This window comes from Lytechinus variegatus, chromosome 16 (assembly GCF_018143015.1).
Source record: "Lytechinus variegatus isolate NC3 chromosome 16, Lvar_3.0, whole genome shotgun sequence".
Lineage (NCBI taxonomy): Eukaryota > Metazoa > Echinodermata > Echinoidea > Temnopleuroida > Toxopneustidae > Lytechinus > Lytechinus variegatus.
The window spans coordinates 16,493,860-16,514,651 of record NC_054755.1 but is presented as its reverse complement, the minus strand read 5'-3'; the positions used below and the strand labels follow the sequence as shown (position 1 = coordinate 16,514,651).

Genomic DNA, 20,792 nt, shown 5'->3' with positions numbered 1-20,792 from the left:
ATTTATGAAGGCAAGGATACAGCCATAGATGACACAAAACTCTGCTGAATTCGGATTCCAATCCACACTGTACACAGGACCTTTCTTGCCTAAAAATTAAGAAGGAAAGCACAGACAATGTCATAGCACAACATATTAGTTGAAAAAAGAAAAATCTGAACAAAACATCCTAGTGAAGCAAATACTGTTAAACCTAATCATTTTTCTGCTCAACGCAAAATAGACTGCATCTATGGGAGGGACAAGCTTACACACAACGCAGGCTTAAGTAATCCATCCGGTTTGGACTCAACCCCATGACTTTTGGTTCGACAGGCAGACGCTTTACTGACTGACCCAACTCATTCCCTCAATGATACCAAAGAAAATGAAGACAAAGTGGTCTTAGACCAATGGTAATTCAATCTTACACTCAACACTCAATCTCACCTACTGTAACATTAGAACTGTCTCCATTGACAGCCAAGAAGTGTAAGGCCGTTTCCCCATAGTAAGAACTGCCTGTTGAATCTACCTCTTGTGTGGCTATCACTAAAACAGCAGACCCTATGAAACAAAAATGGAAAGAAGAAGTTGAATAATGTAAGCTGAACAGTAATGAGTGCTTCTTAATCCAGGTAATTAGGATTTGACAGCAGCTAAGAAAAGCTGTATTTTAGAAATAAGTCAATGGTGACAACCACTTGTCTGAAAAATTATCCTGTCTAAGTTCTTTAAGTGATTTGGGCAAGATATTTCCATTAAAAAAATATTGGAAAATGTATGTAATCAAAGTGAGTTTGCGTAGGAATTTTAAATTAAAATCTCATTTCCCATGAACTAGATTGAAAAAAAAAATCTTGGCAAGTGTGCGTCCAGATATGGGAAGTCGGACTGTACTAAAAATTTTGATACAGGTGGGCGTTTCAAACAGCTGTTTAGAAAGTCACACAAAAATATGTGCAAGACTGGTGCATGTTCTTAGGTGCTAAATGCATTAGGTAGGCATGGTAGGGATATATCATTTAGTGAAGAAAGGAGCACCAGTTGTGCTTGAATAAAGTCATTTGAAAGTTATGATAGATCAATTTCAACTAAAGTAGATCAATTCATTCTTGTTGATGCAAGCAGACCGATGATCATTAGCAAATTTGCGATAAATTGCAAGACTTGTGATTGATTTTGGGACCTGACTTTGGCTTGCAATCAATTGGAAGTTTCTTGCAACTCCTTATAGGTCATTTTACCTTTCTTGTTCCATATCATGTCGACAGTGTCTGCCTTGTAAAAGCTCTTATTGGCAATCATCGCTCCAGCCCCATCAAAGTTAGGGTACCTGAAAAGCCTAACAGCGTGAGGGGCTCCCTGCAAAGAAAATATGGTAAAATGGTAAATGGTGGCTATTTTTACCTGATTGCTATAAAGGACGAATGGATACTTGTAAGCAAGCAACCAGGGGACCGACAGCTTAAAGTCTTCTCCACAGGATCTGGTACAGGTAACTGAGAATTAATGCCTTACCAAAGGGCACTAGCGCACCAAGTGGGAATCGAAACTGGGTCACCTGAATCCAAAACCCCCGCTCTACAGACTGAGCTATCCTGCCTCCTCAAAATAAAATAAACATCGTCATCATCATAAAGAGGACAAGAAAATCAAAGTGGAACGATCCCATGTAATCCATTGTCATCTTTTTAATTTGCAGAATTGTATTTTCTTGCATTTATTGAATTCAGCTAACATGCATCAATATCCTGTTCATTATTTTCTCCTATAAGGGACCAAACTTTAAATATTTTCATTTTCTTTTGGGGTTCACTAACTTTTGAGCATCCCTGTATGTGCTTCTACACTAACCTTATTGCCTGGTATATGAGCAGCTATGTGTGCAGGGGACCCTCCTCCTGATATTTGACACATCACCTTCGGAAGATGAAGTCTATTCGCAATATTTTCTGCAAACAAGAAATAAAGTTTGATAATACTAAAGGCGACCGCACACCTTACGATTGGTCTGTGACCTTGGGGTAAAACGTAGTAGAATTTGATGCTAATATTGAGACTTGGAATTTCTTTCTGTGTAATGTTTGAAATCATCGTAAGAATACCTATGTTCATATCTGTGACTATGCTATAATCCTTCTTAGAATAAAAGCAAATTTAATATCTAGTCGTAATGACGTCATAGCAGTCGTAAGATTGGCTACGATTTGAAACTAATTTGGCCTTTCCTCCAAAATAAAGGCTTGCAATCTTTCAAAATGATTTTAACCTCAAATAAACTGATATGTTCTACTCACATTTTCAGAAAATGAGCAAAATGCGATTTGTTCCAAAATCGGATCGCGAACAGTCGTAAGGTGTGCGGTGGCCTTAACACATCAAGGTATAATGAACACTTTATCTTTTGATCAAGTCACAAGAATTTTATCAAAGTATGCATGTTACATGATAATCAACTTAAACATGAATGCCAGCTGAGAAAATAAATTTTGATTACAATCACTATTAAATTTTTTCAATAAATACAACCTTTAACATCATAACTGTTTAAGGGCAAAAATATATATATAATCTAACAAGTGGAATGCCTCTGGCCGTCTCACCTGCATCACGCGGTTCAATATAGCAGCAGTGCTCACTTTGAATACTACTCTAACTCGCACAAGATGTTCAGTGATACATGGTTACTCTTATTTCCCTTTTTTATGAACTAGACAAATAAACTTACAGAGATATGATGGTTATTCAACAAAAAACCCCAACATGGCCAAAGTTCATTAACCTTACATGACCTTTGACCTTGATCATGTGACCTGAAACTCGAACAGGATGTTCAGTGATACTTGATTACTCTAATGTCCAAGTTTAATGAACTAGACCAACAAACTTTCAAAGTTATGATGGTAATTCAACAGATACCCCCGATTCGGCCAAAGTTCATTGACCTTTGACCTTAATCATGAGACCTGAAACGCGCACAGGATGTTCTGTGATACTTGATTACTATTATGTCCAAGTTTCATGAATCAGATCCATAAACTTTCAAAGTTATGATGGGAATTCAACAGATATCCCCAATTCGGCCAAAGTTCATTGACCCTAAATGACCTTTGACCTTGGTCATGTGACGTGAAACTCATGCAGGATGTTCAGTGATACTTGATTAACCTTATGTCCAAGTTTCATGAACTAGGTCCATATATTTTCAAAGTTATGATGGGAATTCAACAGATATCCCCAATTCGGCCAAAGTTCATTGACCCTAAATGACCTTTGACCTTGGTCATGTGACGTGAAACTCATGCAGGATGTTCAGTGATACTTGATTAACCTTATGTCCAAGTTTCATGAACTAGGTCCATATATTTTCTAAGTTATGATGACATTTCAAAAACTTAACCTCAGGTTAAGATTTCGATGTTGATTCCTCCAACATGGTCTAAGTTCATTGACCCTAAATGACCTTTGACCTTGGTCATGTGACATGAAACTCTAATAGGATGTTCAGTAATACTTGATTAACCTTATGGCCAAGTTTTATTAACTAGGTCCATATACTTTATAAGTTATGACATCATTTCAAAAACTTAACCTCAGGTTAAGATTTGATGTTGACGCCGCCGCCGCCGCCGCCGCCGCCGTCGCCGTCGGAAAAGCGGCGCCTATAGTCTCACTTTGCTTCGCAGGTGAGACAAAAATGACTTGGAATAGTATTATTAAAGCACTTTGAGGAAATTAAAAAAGTTAAGATAAACTTCCACCAGGCTTGATATGGATGTTCCACATAAGGTGGGATTTCGATAGTGATTAGAAAATTTAATGTTTGATATTTGTGTTTAGTTAAAATGTTATTATCATCTATTTAGAATATATTCTAAGGGCCTGTTCTATGAAATAAGGAAATCTCGAGGGAAAAAAAATGTTGAAATAAGAAAAAGCTGACAAAATGAAATGCTGGTAATGATTCCTAGTAAAATTCTCTATGACCCAAACCAGTGATTTAAATTTTGTTTTTAAAAGTCTATTATTCAACTGAAAATTAATTAAAGAATTTCTGCCTAAAACTTAGTTAATAATTTTTGGCACTTTGCTTACCATAGTTTCCATTTTCAAAGAAGTGTATTTCACTATTTGCTTGTATAGCACATATCCTTTCATCATCCGTCCACTGTGGTTTCCTGTTGAATGATTCAACAAGAAAATAATATATGAATGTTTATAATACATGTTCAACAGAAGTCAATAGTATATTAACAACAAACAACATTAGGGGCATAAGTATGAATTATAAACACAAGGTACAACTTGAACAATCCTAACACATTTAAACTAATAATCATATAGGTACATTTACCCAGGGTAGCCACTTCAGTCCTGAAAAATGTTCTCCCAGCGGGCCCTGCTATCATTATTACCTCGGCTTTAGCTGGGCTGCCTAGGCGCTCAAGCATTCAGGGAACTTCTTCCTACGGGGTACCCATTCACCTCACCTGGGTTGAGTGCAGCACAGTGTGGATAAATTTCTTGCTGAAGGAAATTACGCCATGGCTGGAATTTGAACCCACGACCCTCTGTTTCAAAGTCAGAAGATTGATCCACTGGGCTACAAAGTTCTACAACTGTTTCATAAGTAACAAGTGTATGTAATTATTCTACTTCCTGAGCAAGAATATGGCTCAGAGGATGAGTCTCCGGACTTTGAACCACAAGGTCCGAATTCAAATCCCAATCCTTGGTTTTGATTGGCTAAGGTGCACTGGCTTCTTAACTGTTGCTATGGTAACTGTCGGAGAAAGACAGCTTGTCAATGCTGACAACTTTCATGAAATGGTCTCCCAAGTCTTACCATATTTCATTTTGTCTCATGATATATGACTTGACGCATCTTCCAGATTGTATCTCCCATATATGAGCATTTGGATTAGGGCCCGGCGTACTGGGTGAAGCTGTAAAGAACATAGAGTGAAAAAAAATAATAAATTGATCATTTACAGAAAATAATTTACTTAGTACTAAAGAAAGTCCACATAATTTATATCCCATTTTAATCTTTCCAAAATGCCCCAAAATTATGTTTACCTCTTACCATATGTACCCCCTGAAGCACTCAACATAGTGTATTTGGTGCTACATGTATATACAGTACATGTACATCATATTATCTTTACAATTCTTAATTTCCAGTGGGACAAATTGGTCACATTCAATCTTCCTAAATATATCTTAAGCTAAGGTCAAAAGTCATGAAAAAATAACTTTGAATCCATGGTTAGGAGCAACATATAGGAGATTCTTGTATTGCATTTTATTTGATAATGGGGGGGGGGGCATACATTGAGAAAGATTCAAATGAGCGCTTCTATCACAAGGAAACAAATTCATGATTCGTGCTATGAAACCATTAACTCAACTGGTAGGTTTTTCAGAACTTTTCCTCCCCACCCCTTTGAGATCTTGGCTGCAAAAGGTCTGCGTGATGCTAATTTTATAAAAGCCATCAACTCACGATTCCCCCAAATTAAGTGTAAAGAAATATATGATGCATAGAAAAAGAAATGATGCATATGAGAAGAAATATATGATGCAAAGAGGAATCTCTTGTGTCTTGTGAAAAATTCCATCCCCCCCCCCCCCCCCGGAAAAAAAAAATATTGAAGTTAAAATGAAATAATTTTTACTTACTGAAATAAACTTCCCATGTAGCAAGGTATTTGCTGGAGGGCGAGATGACAAGACCAAGAGTTTTGGGTTTATCAAGTTGAAGCAAGGTTTCACACTCTGGTAGCTGAATTACAAATACACTGCAAAATACAATGATACAAATAAGATACCATTATCACAGAACATTGATTGAACAGCAATGGGTAAATCATCAATTATTTATTCCTTCACTGCTAACTTTAATACTTCTGTTCAGCGCATGGTAGGAGCCAGGAGGTAACTTTTTTTTCCACATTGGGGCAATTGAGGAGTCTTTATGTTTTTTTTTCTTTCATTCTAAAGAGATTCTTTTTAGGGGCAACAAGCAATTATGAAACAGAAGCATATTTTATTCTGCTATGGTTAGAATATTGATTTTCTAAATAATCTTTAATACTGTTAGTGACAGATCTTGGGGCACCTAAGGAGAGGAATGGTTGCCCAAATACATGCATTTTGGGGGAATTTAGGGGCATTTTGGAGAAATTTAGGGGCATTTGGGGGAAATTTAGGGGCATTTTGGGGGAATTTAGGGGCATTTTGGGGGAATTTAGGGGCGATATGGGCTGTCAAGTGGGCAAAATCACCCATAATCCTCATGGATTTCCTATGCTAGTTTGCGATGGTCTGTTTTAATGGTTACACTTTGTAATTCCGAAACACGTAAATTGCCTAAACCTCGATGTTGGTTAATCTGAACATTTGTGGCATTATTCCGAAGGTTCAATTATCCGGAAAAAAAAGGAGGTTCGATGTTCACAAGGTTCGTTAATCCAAAAACGAAATAAGGTTCGTTGTTCCGAAGGTTCGTTAAACCGAAAACGAAATAAGGTTCGTTGTTCTGAAACTTTGTTAGTCCGAAAACGAAATAAGGTTGGTTAATCATTTATTTTCGGACTAACGAACCTTCGAAATTACGAACCTCATTTCGTTTTCGGATTAACGAACCTTCAGAATTACAAACCTCATTTCGTTTTCGGACTAACGAACCTTCGGAATAATGATTTGGAATATCCAAAGCTTTGGAATTACGAATGTATGCAGTTTTAATACCATATAAAATGGCCCACCAGAAGGTCTGGTTCAGACAGATTTTCATTTGAGAGCGAAGTTGGCTCAGTCAGTAAAGCATCTGTCTGTCAAAACAAAGATTGTGGGTTCAAGTCCACCCCAGGTAGACTACTAAAGTCAGTGCATAGTGAGTAAAGGTCTCTCCTGTAAGCCTTAGATGCAGGTTATGATACAGTGGAAAACAATCCGTCCCTTGGATAGGACATTCATTGAGGCCCTGTGTAGAGGAGAATCACCACCTTTGCACGTTGAGAACCCACTGCACTATTTGAATAAACGTAGGGGAAACCCTGAAGTATCAGTCCACCTGCACTACACCAATCAGTTATATCAGGAGAGACCTGCGGGTCACAGTGATTCAGTTCGCTTTTCGCCTCCCAGGCACAGGTGATGCCAAACAAATAGTCATTTGACAACAATAATTTGAGAGACTTACAACCTACTAATCATTATAAATAAATTTGCTTTCTTTAATATGGTACATGTAATTCCTTTGCATCACAGAAACCTAATTAATTACTAGCTGCTTAACATTTTTGCAATGATTGTTAATCAAAATAGTAAGTTTTATTAAGCAAAACCCCTGTGTATGTAAATTTTCAGGACTCGTTCAAGACCATAGCTCTTAGATTTCTTTAACCACTAAATGAAATGAAACTTCTTATAACAATTTTCACTATACAGGTGAATTATATCATGTGTGATGTTCCACTAAGGTCACTCACACTAATTTACTACTGCACAACCAATGTGTTGTGATATCCTCATTAGCTATGTATGCATAAGAATCACACACACAGGTTAAGGTGATGGCTTCTTGTATGACCGGTATAAATTTCATCATACAAATGGCAATAGACTGCTGATCCGTCTATTGCCAACTCGTCCACACATCACATGGTCTACCTTCAATAAGTCTTACGCCATTCCATCCATCAACAATTCATCTAACAGCCATTCAGTCCAATAATCACTTTGTCTAATCACCAGTTCGTCAATGACCATTTTCTTTTTATAACAAGTTGGTCTAATACCCATTTTTTTTCATTCATTTCCTGTAATTAATAGTCCAATTAGACCAAATGGTATATTGACTAAATTGCTATTGGACCAACTGGTTAGACGAAATAGTGATTGGACAAAATGGCAATCAGACCATGTGAATATTGGACGAACTGGTGGTAGACCGAATGATAGTAGATGAGTTGGCAATTGGACTAATTGGCATTAGACCAATCAGAAATAAACCACACAAATAAATGTTAATCATCATCTTTAAAGTTTGATAATGGACTTACCTAACAGAATTGGAGTAAGCGAACAACCTCCCATCAGCACTATATGTCATCACTGTGCATTTGTCATCACTGCCAAAGTAAACAATAATACAGACAGGAATTCCAGTTTAAAAACATATTTCAATACAGGAAAATTTTGCTGAGTTGAATCTTTTTGGACTACAGAAATTTGTTTGACTTCGGAAAGAAATGGACAAGAAGACAAGTTTAATACTTATACACTAGTTTTGCATGATCGGGGCTCCGTAACACAAAGGTTTGCAATGAATTGAAAATATGAAAGAATACTTCTGATTGGTTCCTAGTCAGTATTTTGCGACAAATGCGCGTGGAACATTGACCTTGATTGGTCAGTTCATTTAGCGATTGATCGCTAATCTTTGTGTTACGGAGCCCTGGTCAAAATTAATGTCACTTCGCATAAGAACCAAACAGGAATGAAAGATTATTCAAATCATGTGATAAATAAGTCTCACGTTGATTTTTATTTTCAAAAATAGAATTGTTATCTACTTTGTTTCATGGAAGGATTTGAGGACTCTCATTACTTACCGACCGAATGTTTCATTAGCTGTAAATGATGGTGGTCCACTGATCATGTATACACCTTCAGTTCCCCGAACTTGGAAGATAAAAGATCGAAAGAAGACTAAAATTAATCAAAAACTTATGAAGACGGACAGTCAACCTGCCCGAAACATCAAGTCTCTCCTGCTCTAGAACTCCACTCGCCGACTCAAGACAGCTTTCTCTCACCTCCCTAACTCAAGCCAGCCTTCTATTCAAGCCTCTCATCTTTATTACTACACATACCTTCGAAAACATCACAACTGCAAGTATGTGCAGCCAACGCAATCCCCGCCATCAAAAATGCGAGGTTTTCAAATTGAAATTGAATATTAGTTCATGAAGGAATAGGTAATAGGTACAGAGTTTAAATCATTGCTTTTCAGACTGATAGATCTATGGAAAAAGAGTACACCTTAAAGATACCTGGCAAGTTCATTTCTTTGCATCAATTATATATATTTAAAAATAAACTGTACAAGTCGTAAATCTATAGTCCAATTTATATGGACTAAACCTGATTGTTTGTGTAATGTAGAGCACAAACAATCACCTCTGATAGCCATGGCTTAGTTCAGATTTTGAAAAATGGGGTCGCCAAAAGTGTGCTCATGACAGAGAAATCTGTGGTTTTGTTTTGAGTTTGCAAATGTTTTTTGCAAATTTAGGATTGTATCTTCAAATTACAAATAAAAAACATACAAAATGATTCCGGGTTGCCTGCATTCACCAGAGAGGCCGAACGCAATAATGCAGGAATGAACTAGACCGAAAGCTTCAGTCTCTGTTTCGTTGGTAGTTTCACTGGACTATGTCTTGCTTCAGGAGAAAGAAAAAATTACAAACAATTTCAAAAAATATCTAACTCCAAAAATTTAAAACGTAAAAAAAATATTCAAAAACTTATCCAGTTTTCATCCGTCTAGCATATCTAAGGACAATGGTCACTTCTTTCCAGAATGCAGCATGCAGTGCAGCACAATTCAAAGGCTCTCACAAGTTACATGCTCTGAATACTGAAAGCACAAAGTGCAATATCAAACAAAGTCCAAGAACGGGCAAGGACATGTATGTTGAATCCAGGATGACCAGATGTCCCATATTTCTTCTCCCTCCTTTTTTTTCTTTTCGTTCTTTCTCTCCTTTCATTTTCTTTCTTTTGTTCATTCTCTTCTCCCTTCATTCTTTCCTCCCTCTCAGTATAAAGTAGCCTGGAGGCATCTGGGGAGTAAAGTCTTCTACCTACGTAGGGTTACTCCCCTAACGCCTGGCCTTGCTTTACATGCCTGGCTGTAGAGGTAAGGATTACCCGTGGTGAACCTAGACCTAAATCACCAATTTTATTTTTTGTTTTTCGTTCAAAGATATGTACATTGGCAAGTTTTATGTTTACACCCATTTTTTATCATGTTTTCTAATTTTCATTAAATTAATTGTAGTAAAATTATAAAAAGTTAAGAGCAAGAGTGTTCACTTACCCCGTCTGTTTACGTCGCCTTTTTGCTTTCTTTTATTATCGATACCTAGATACCACACGCGTGAAGAGCTGCAACCTAGATTTTTAAAATACTCGTGTTTGCCGATTAATTTCACTATTCACAAAATATTTGTTTTGGTTGATAAATATCATAAAGTAATTTATATGATATTTATTGATTAAAACAAATATTTTGCAATTCCTGATATCTATCGACAGATGCAAGTATTTTTTTAATCCAAGTTGGCAGCTCTACACTCTACACTGTTTGTGTAGTAATCCTTACCTCTACAGCCAGGCATGTAAAGCAAGGCCAGGCATTAGGGGAGTAACCCTACGTAGGTAGAGAAGACTTTACTCCCAGACGCCTCCAGGCTAGTATAAAGTGCGTGGTGGGTATGTGCCGTGGCCGAGATCACCCCAATTTTTACACTCAAATTTCCATTCAAAGAACAAAGAATGCCGCTCCGAAGCTTCACATACTTTTTGTTACGCTGTACGGTCGCATTGATCTGCTACAATAAGCTGCATAAGACTGCTGTCCGACCATCCCCCCTGCAAAAGTGTAGTAAGCAGAGTAAGATATTAAGCCTGGGGGGGGCCACTTCCATTCACGAGTGGATACCATGCGCGACCATGGGGTCTCGAAAAGCACCTTAAACACGTAATTTCTATATTCTGAAAATGCATCCCTTAACAAGTATTGGCGTGTGAAACCCTACCCTTAACAAGTATTGGAAACAAAGCGATACTCTTGGCAAATATTCCCTGAAATGAACCCCTAAACAAGTACAGGAATGTTTTATTGTTACGGGTCCTTCGGTCGTCGGCTTGACCTTATTTGGTTTAGTACGACCCCACCTTCTACACCTCGCGCAAATCGGACTCTAAACACGAAGTGTTGGGGCAAAAAGGACATCCTTTATAAAACATTCAAATTTTGTTTTATCATCCCCGCAAATTCGACCCTAAACACATAATTTTCCTAGCGAAATAGATACCCTTTTTTCATTATTTTTGTGTTTTTGACACCCTTATCACGTTACATACATAACGTGCCCTATTATGAAAAAGACATCCTTTTTACATGTTTTTTGGTTCGCGCATGGTATCCACTCGTCAATGATATAAGTGGCCCCCGGGATATTAAGTTAATTATCTTTCTCTTTATATTTTTTCTTTGATTTTTACGATAAACATGATTTCCATCCCACCTTTGTGACTCGGAATGTCCGAAATGGTTCACCTTCCCGAAGTTCGGATAGGTGAAGCGTAGTGTAGCGGTAGTGAAGTGGAGTGGAGCCTGCACGAACTTCACCCGAGGTAGCATAGGACCACTCATCCAATGAACAAGGTTATGATTAGACAGGAATAACCGTCGTTTCTGGGGATTTATTCAACAATTTCTGACATTTTACTGTAATCCCCATTCACCGACGGTAAAGTGTCCGTGTGGGCTCCCATTTGTTATAACACCAGCACCTTTGTCCGACCAGAGTCCAAAGTTTGAGGTTCTATAACACATCGAGGTTACAATTTAAGAATATTTTAAATACAAATTCAAAATAGTTAATTATTCTATTTTAACATTCTTTAAACGATATAGATGAAAATGCATGAAAATTATACTTTACCAATGTTTAGTTGGGTACGACACAGGAAAACAGGTCAAAATGGCAGCCAAACTATGAAATATTTACAAACGAACGGAGAGGGCGTCAACAATGTACGAATGTGATATCGATATTGCATTCCACCAGCACACCTACAAGGCAATAATACGATACGATACACTCACGAAGACAAACGATAATAGTTATAATCGCGATATATCGAGACATTAACAGTAGAGGCGCACGGCCAATATGGGAGACTCTCTCCAATAGGGGAGACAATCTCCCACATTGGAGACTTGCTTTGCAAAAGGACAAAAGAAACAACACCAACAAAAGCATGATTTTTCCACCCAAAATTTTGTCTCACTGAGGTCAGAAGCCCATTTGTTTTGTGTGTGATTGACGACAAAAATCCTTATCAAAACAAAAGTAGACAGTGAATTTTTAAAGTAGACGGTGAAAAGGGGTAAATTTGTCATGAGGAATCTGCTTATCACATTTTTATTTGCCGCCAAGGTAATCCTTTTGCCGCAAATGTAAGCAAAGGACATTGGTCTACAACTTTGGAGACTGTCTCTGAAATTGGATACCCAAATTCTTTACAAAAGTCACTGATATTGGAGATAATCTCCCACATTGGACACATTCTCCAATATTGGCCGTGCGCCTCTACTGATTAACGATAATGACGTCATTCAACATGGCAACTTGCAAAATAAATCGTCAGGTCAGGAGAAAATGGCATAGATGACAGATTTCTCAATCATCCAGTGGATTTTTTTTCAATAAATCCGGTCCAAGGTATGCAATTACTTAAATTATTGTATTTCCCTGAATGTATATCATTAAATTTCGCTCAAAAAACAGTTTTAAATCGCGATCTATAAAACGCTAGTTCACTATACGTTGTCTGTAGCCACGGACCCCCAACCACTTCAGTCAATGTATGGTGAGTGGAGCCAACGCAGTTCAGCGGAACAGCCAAAATACAGAGACTGAAGCTTTTCGTCTAGGTTATGGTCACTCCTATTACCAATGAGGTCCAAACATTAACATGTATGGACCTCATAGGCGACATTACCCAAAAATATGGGTTAGACAATGCTGTTCTGATTTCCAACCCAAGACTTTGGTAAATGTACGCCTTAATACAAATTGGAGTTACGTGATATGACTTTCATTTACTGGGGAGACATTAAAAGTATTAATTAAGTAGTTCAAATTAAAATATATTATCATTAAACTTACATTTCAGGCCCTTTTTGTTGATTTTCAGTGAGCGTTCCACACAGCTGCGACGAGTGATCAACTCCGAAGTGATACGCGAACTGGTCAGCTGATCGGTCAGGTGATCGGTAGATTATCTTTTTGTCAGACGTTCATAATTTATGTAAAGCGTATCAATCTTCAGTATCTTGATTCCAAAGTATCAGTATTGCAGATAAATGTCATTATTGATTGGAATCAGTGGCGGATCGGGGGGGGGGGAGGGGTGGGGGTGGGGGTGAGCATTTCTGCCCGATCCCCCTATTGAGATTTGTAGTAAATATTTTGGAATTAAATACGTTGTTCATACTAGTTATGCGACCCCTCCCTTATGATGATCACAGCATTATTTGTAATGGGGATATTTCGTTCATAATTATTCTTGTCTCTTCTTTCTCCTTTTTAGCCTTTTTTTGCTTGTTAAAACCTTTTTTCCTTTTTTTTTGGGGGGGGGGGGCTCGCCAAATTTTACGTGGGTCAAAATTACCTTCATTTTTTTAGTGACAATCTTTTTTTCATTTGTCCAGTTCTACGCGAGACAAAATTACCTTCGATCATTATTATAGTTAAAAACTTTTTTTTATTTTTTATTTATTTATTTATTTTTTTTTTTTTTGGGGGGGGGAGGTTGCCAAATATCACGCGAACGTTTGTCAGCTTTTACTGTTTTATTCGACTTATAATCAAATATTAAATGGGGCTTACCACAGTTTTTTTTAAAGTCAATTCATAAGAATATTCCTCCTCGGGATTTGAGCTATTTCTTTCATGAAATATCAATTTTTTTCATGATTACCAAAAATACTTAAATTTTTTTATCGGTGTATGCCTATAAAGCTTTAGCTCATGCGTTGCGCCTGCCATATTTTAATGCTGATCAACTTTATGCTTTTAATGAATTCCTAAAAACAATAAATTCTCAGATCATCAATTTTGTCGCAATCGAATAATTCGATTGCGTCTCTCTATCAGTTTTGAATATTCATAAAAAATATCAGCTCGTGCTTTTTGCTCATAATATTTTGATTAGTAAATTCTTCTCTTATATAATCGAGTCGGATAGATAGATAGATAACTAGAGAGAGAGTTGGGGGCGGGGGGTCCCTCAGCTACTTGTCCTCGCTTATTTGTTATTATTTGTTATTATGCTCATGTTGTGAGAGCTTTGTGTTTTCACATTTTTTTCTTTTTCAACCTTTTTATTGTCTCGGAGCTTCCCTCTATTTCTTTACACTATTATAATGTAGTCCTGTTTCAATCATTGGCGGCGGAAGCCCCAAATTTTAGGAGGGGACAACCTAAAAAATTTTGACAAGCAAAAAAAAGGCTCTCAACCCAAACATTTTAGGGGGGAAGTAGGAAAATAAATTGACAAGCAAAAAAAAAGGTCAACAACAAATTTAGGGGGGAACGTCCCCGCTTCCGCCGCCTATGGTTTCAATTCTTTTTTTGTTCTCATTTCAATGAAAACATCATTATTAAACTGACGTACATGTAGAAGACTTTATTACGAAATTTTGACATTGTTTTGTTTCATTTGTTTGGCTTTCTTTTTTTCTTCTCCTCATCTTCTTTTTCTTCTTACTTTTTCCCTTTCCTTATTTTCTCTTCAGTATTTCATTCAGGTATCCGCCAATTTATACAACACCAAGCATATAGAGGCGGATAATCAGTGAGGGAGCATGACGGTGTGCCGCTCTAAAAAAAAGGAGGAATATTGGAAGAAAAAAAAAGAAGAAGGGATGGGGAAAAAATAAAGAAAAAAAAAGATGATGATGGCAATGACGATGATGAAAATTATCTTGGTGATGATGATGGTTGTGGTGACGGTTGTGGTGATGATGATGGTGATGCTAATGATAGTGGTGATGATGATGATGACGAGATGTAATTTTGTTATTTTGTCTTTGAAAAAAATAAGTAGTGCAAAGTTGAATTCATTTAAAGTTTATTATGAAAATAGCAGAAAAAAAATTGGTATGCGTTCGAGGAAAATCCATCCCCCACCAATCTTTTTCAAAGGTAAGATTTTTTTTTGCCCGGGGGGGGGGCCACTTCCATTCACGAGTGGATACCATGCGCGACCATGGGGTCTCGAAAAGCACCCTAAACACGTAATTTCCATATTCTGAAAATGCACCCCTTAACAAGTATTGGCGTGTGAAACCCTACCCTCAACAAGTATTGGAAACAAAACGATACTCTTGGCAAATATTCCCTGAAATGAACCCCTAAACAAGTACAGGAATGTTTTATTGTTACGGGTCCTTCGGTCGTCGGCTTTACCTTATTTGGTTTAGTACGACCCCACCTTCTACACCTCGCGCAAATCGGACTCTAAACACGAAGTGTTGGAGCAAAAAGGACATCCTTTATAAAACATTTTGATTTTGTTTTATCATCCCCGCAAATTAGACCCTAAACACGACGGTTTTCCTAGCGAATTAATAGATACCCTTTTTTCGTTATTTTTGTGTTTTTGACACCCTTATCACGTTACGTAGGTAACGTGCCCTATCGTGAAAAGGACATCCTTTTTACGTTTTTTTTGGTCGCGCATGGTATCCACTCGTCAATGTAAGTGCCCCCCCGGCCCCCCGGGTTTTTTTGTGACGGCGTAGGCCTTTGCAAGCAGCTATTATTATGGTAAAAAAGTAAATGAAATGTCAAGAAATACATGATAATGATTTTTATGGTACATTTTAGTAGGCCTATATCAATTCATACTTGTTATCAAAAAGAAAAAAGTGGGTCGTTACGGACCATTAAAAATGGGAAATTTGGGCATTTTATATTTAGGATAGAGCAACTGCTCGTTATAGACGTCACAATAAATCAAGCATTCTAAATTCTATCAACTCCATTTTTTGTCAAATAACACCTTCATCGATATTTTGAAATGATTTTTCTCATATTTTCATCATCTTTTTATCAGGGTGAAATTCCCCTTTAATTTACAAAACAGATTCGCAAACAATATCAAGAGTAGTGGGAGGCAAGGGTGGAAATCTAAGGTAGGGGACCAAGGGCTGGAAAACAGGCAAAAAAAAAAAAAAAACAAACTAAAAAAAAAAACAAAAAGGAAGGTTTATCACCCCAAAAGAAGGTCGTCTCGTCCAAAATACATGTTTTACTTCGATTTAAATGATGTAGGCCTATTTCTTTCCATCATATATAAAAGAACAAAAATAGTAGGGGGACATTTGATAATGTGCCCCTACTATTTTGGGTTAGGGGGAAGTGTCCCCCTGGGATTTGCGCCCATGTGGGTGGGGGGTGCTGCACCTCCTTTCGGAATCATTATGGAACAGTGTGAATAGTCGCTGTGATTTCGATCTCATACCTATAAAAAATAGAACAAAAGAACGCCTTGACCACAGGCCAAAATGCCTAACAATTTTTCCGCGGCATTAGCGACTCTCGTAAGGGGCGCTCCATTTATAAATAGAGTTGCATGTGTAGCTGTCTATGGCAACAGAATCCATCGCAGAATTGAAGCCAGAAGCGTGGGAATTTGGCAGAAAATTCAAGAAAAGAACCGGTGAGTACCGATTTAAGAGTAATTATATATTCATTAACATTTATTGAATCATAAGAATAAAGATTTTTTACGGAAAGAAAGCTTAGTTCTAAGCTAGGGCTGCCCAAATGCGCGTGAGTGGAGTCTCAGTTTCTTAACACGGGTAAGTATTGCGGTGTCGCCTAGAGTGGTTATGATATGATACGCCTAAATCTAATAATCATTTAACAATGTTAAACATAAATGAATTTGTATACAAGCAGGAGAAACTGGTATGCTAAACCATGCAATGAATCATGAAAAAAGAAAGGCTCTCAAAAACTGAAAATGGCTCTGGTATTATAATATTGGTAAAATGAAAATAGCTCTCAATTTTTTTTTCAAAATGGGGAATGGCTCCCAAAAAATAAAAAGTAATTTCAACACAGATTTCAAAACTAAGTTCTATCAGACTATATTGAATAATGCAAATTTCACTTTGTAAAATAGATTTAAGAACAAAAAAATATTGAAGAAAAGCTCAATTTCTGGTTCCTGGCTGATCCTGGCTCTTTGATGTTAAATTTTTTTTTTCTAAAAATGAACTCGCATAAAATTGAATGTATGGGACTAACCACGGTCCTTTAGCTTTACGCTCAAAAACAGAGCCTTGATATATCAATCTAAATTAATAAAGTTACAAAAAAGTAATTCACCTGCAAGTTGGGGACACGGAATACTTGAAATTGATGCCATTGCAGCCGGTATATCTTCCACACTACAATCAGATCAATTATTAATATTTTACACGATGCCCATCAGCGAAGATAGAAGACGGTCGACCAGTAAGATGCCCACGTTTTATACTCTTTCGTGGTATGACGTCATCGTATCGAAGACAGCTATCTAGATCATGTAGGTTGCACACGTGCCAAGCTATGGATCTGTGCTTTGTGAAGATGGTCAGCCATGGACCTAGGTCCATGGTCAGACTCAGTGCGAGGAGCAAGTAGCCCTTCTAAACACTTATTCGTTTAAAAGAATTAAGTGAATTTGCTAAAAAGTGTATGTTATACTTATAAAGTATTTCAAATGTGTATTTATTTAGTGCTCTATTTTATTCAACGTGAAGTAAAAGATATAATTTAAAAATGTTAAAGTGAATTATAAACAAGGAGCTTTCATGATGATCCATGTATTTGTTCGCTATCTAAAGATTTGGATTAAACGTCTACATGTATTTATAAAAAGATATGAAATGAGATGCTAATAAATTGTGCATTTTCCAACTTATCAGTACTGGGAGAGTAGAGTAAAACTATAGACACACCTGTCCCATCGTGGACTTATTACAACTAGGTCCATGATCCCAGACACACATGCATTTGATGTTATCCATGTGAAAATGAACATTACCCCCGGGGGGCCACTTACATTGACGAGTGGATACCATGCGCGACCCCCCAAAAAATGAAAAAAGGATGTAGTTTTTCAAGATAGGGCACGTTACGTACGTAACGTGATAAGGGTGTCAAAAACACAAAAATAATGAAAAAAAGGGTATCTATTTCGCTAGGAAAGCTACGTGTTTAGGGTCAAATTTCCAAAATTAATGTGTAAAGGTAAAACCAACGACCGACGGACCCGTGACATAACAATAAAATATCGCTGTATACCAAGTTGTTTAGGGGTTCATTTCAGGGAATACTTGCCAAGAGTATCGTTTTGTTTCCAATAATTAATTGTTGAAGGGTATATATAGGGTTTCACACGCCAATACTTGCTAAGGGGTGCATTTGAGAATATGGAAAATACGTGTTTAGGGCATTGGCGGCGGAAGCCAATAAATTTAGGGGGTGTCCACCTGAAATTTTGGGATGGACACATGTAAAAAATAGGACAAGCGCACCAAAAAATTTTGACTAGCAAAAAAAAAAAAAAAAAAAGGTCATCAACCTAAATTTTAGGGGGGGAGAACACACGTTTCAGGGGGGGCACGTGAATTTATGGGGGGACGCAGGAAAAAGAAATTAACAAGCAAAAAAAAGAAAAAAAAAAAAAAAAAGGTTATCAAAAAAACATTTAGGGGGGACCGTCCCCCCCACCTAAAATTTAGGGGGGGACACGTCCCCCCCGCTTCCGCCGCCTATGGTTTAGGGTGCTTTTCGAGACCCTATGGTCGCGCATAGTATCCACGTTAATGGAAGTGGCCCCCGGGACAGTACCAACGTTGCTAAATTGTTGAAAATTCTGTTGATTTCAATGTTTGAATTTTATATTGACTATTTAAATATTGTAAAGTGAATATTCTATACAAAATAATGTCTTCACATCTTAACCGGCATCAAATTCTGTTTCGGACAGTTTATAATACATGATTGTCTGTACACCTGGTATATTTTTGTTATATATTTCATGAATTCTCCCCCATAGTGAAACGAATATAAACACGAAATAAAAGAAGAAAAAAATTGAACATATGACCCATATGATTACAAGTCCACCAATGAAGTAGCAATACATACCGTTGCTTGGTAAGGATTATTTTTCATTTTCATTTAAGTGAAGTACAGAGTATAATATTTCCTGTAAACATATAATAATTGATTAATTCATTTTCCTACACGTACACGGCTGAATCTATCTATTCATTTATTTTTAGAGATCCACTGACTGCCTCAAGCAATAAACAATTCCGATAAGAAAGATTTCAGGGGCCTATATTTTTACATATGTAAAAACTCAAACAACAAAATATGGCCTATCATAAAATCAATATGAGAGCGTGCTTCAAAATGAAAACGTCAAAAGAGTTTTGATGCGTGCGCATCCATGCCTTTGTTGACGTAGAAAAAAGTTGCGAATCCTTTGCAAATTAACTATAGTGCGCATGCGTGCAGCTGTGGCAACCAATACCACACACGGTACGTCGTACGTTATAGCGATCATTTCTCTTGCGACGATATACCGATTCGGGAAGTTGAGCGAAATTCGCACATTCTTTCAGAATTATTATTTTGTTTGTTTCGAAAATATGGGTTGCACTAGATCCAGATTCCATTCTTCAGCCTTGGACGAGTCTGAGGATTGTCCTGATGCAACCAAGACCTGCTGCTGTTGGACAGGAATAAAAAAATGCTTTTCCAAGAGCAAAAAGGTAGGGGCCCGGGGAATATATCTTAACAAATCTTTATAATCTAGTAACGATTACCCCTCATTTGTGTGAGAGATATACAGATATCTATCCCATTTCACGTGTCCTGTGTGATGCCCACAATCAGTAGAATTGACTATTATGGCAAGTTGATAAGACGGACGCTCTGAAAGCATCCAAGAATTGAAGAAGAATCCCCGTTAAATTACGGGAACTTTTTTAGGCTAAAAAATACCCATTAATTATTCAGATTGAAAGACAAGAGTCTAGACCACGACGCCCCCACATGATAATTATAGGCCCTATGATGAATAATGATGATACCAATACATGTTTAAGATCATAGATGTTAATTTATATAGTCTTTTATCGTTCTCAATTTTGAACCTTGCGTTTTCTCAAACGATTTTTAAATATTGCTCGTAAACTTTCCCAAAGGAAAGCTTCATCTGTCGGACGCAAAGTGTTTGGGTTTATTGTCTGACTAATATTTTGATGCAAGAATAACACCGGCACGAGATTATTACACCAATAAGGGGGGGGGGCCTTGATAGCCCTTGATATAATAGTTGGCATACGCAAGTAATGCAATTGTTCTGCTGGTAAAATACTTTTCGTTTAAAAAATGCCCCTCCGCACTGGAAAATCATGGACGCCCCTTTATCGTACTGATATTAATCTTTAAAACAATAAACCCATTCTGCTTTGTATCTAATTAATTTAATGACTTTCCATCGGAATATAAAATTGTACAATTTTTTATTGTGGTAATAATTGGGAATTTTATTTTTTTGTATTGTGTTTTTAGTTACTCAAAACTGTGATTCATGCCAAAAATGTAAGAACCATCGTAATGATGTTAATAATAATGTATCATTATATGAATGCAGAAATCGAATTCATGTATCATGATGATTGCATTGTATTCAAAGTCGATGGCATCATCGGAGGTGATGGAAGATGATGTCGACAGCGATGACGATAGTGATGACGTCACTTTAGTCAACGACATCAGCGAGGCATCCGTTGCTTCAAGCCAATCTGTCAGTGACTCTGAGCCTAGGGTTCTTCATAAATCTCGGTCTGCCCTATCCCTGGGGACGTCGCCAAGAACACTTCATGCTCTGGCTGCCGCAGTAAGGTCTGCCCCTGCTGTACTTGG

At 37.3% G+C, this 20,792-nt stretch overlaps 1 protein-coding gene across 1 annotated transcript in view; it reads right to left on the bottom strand.

The window, feature by feature from the left end:
* Nucleotides 1-17,353, bottom strand: part of LOC121429703 (eukaryotic translation initiation factor 2A-like) — a 31,841-nt gene extending 14,488 nt beyond the window's left edge. The window contains exons 1-10 of the mRNA XM_041626873.1: nucleotides 17,193-17,353; nucleotides 8,604-8,673; nucleotides 8,052-8,120; nucleotides 5,665-5,783; nucleotides 4,829-4,928; nucleotides 4,078-4,160; nucleotides 1,837-1,934; nucleotides 1,227-1,344; nucleotides 430-546; nucleotides 21-89 (exon numbers count right to left, since the gene is read on the bottom strand). Coding sequence (XP_041482807.1) covers nucleotides 21-89; nucleotides 430-546; nucleotides 1,227-1,344; nucleotides 1,837-1,934; nucleotides 4,078-4,160; nucleotides 4,829-4,928; nucleotides 5,665-5,783; nucleotides 8,052-8,120; nucleotides 8,604-8,673; nucleotides 17,193-17,232 — 883 coding nt within the window. The 5' untranslated portion in view covers nucleotides 17,233-17,353. The remainder of the gene's footprint in view (nucleotides 1-20; nucleotides 90-429; nucleotides 547-1,226; nucleotides 1,345-1,836; nucleotides 1,935-4,077; nucleotides 4,161-4,828; nucleotides 4,929-5,664; nucleotides 5,784-8,051; nucleotides 8,121-8,603; nucleotides 8,674-17,192) is intronic.
* Between the last annotated feature and the right edge of the window lie 3,439 nt (nucleotides 17,354-20,792).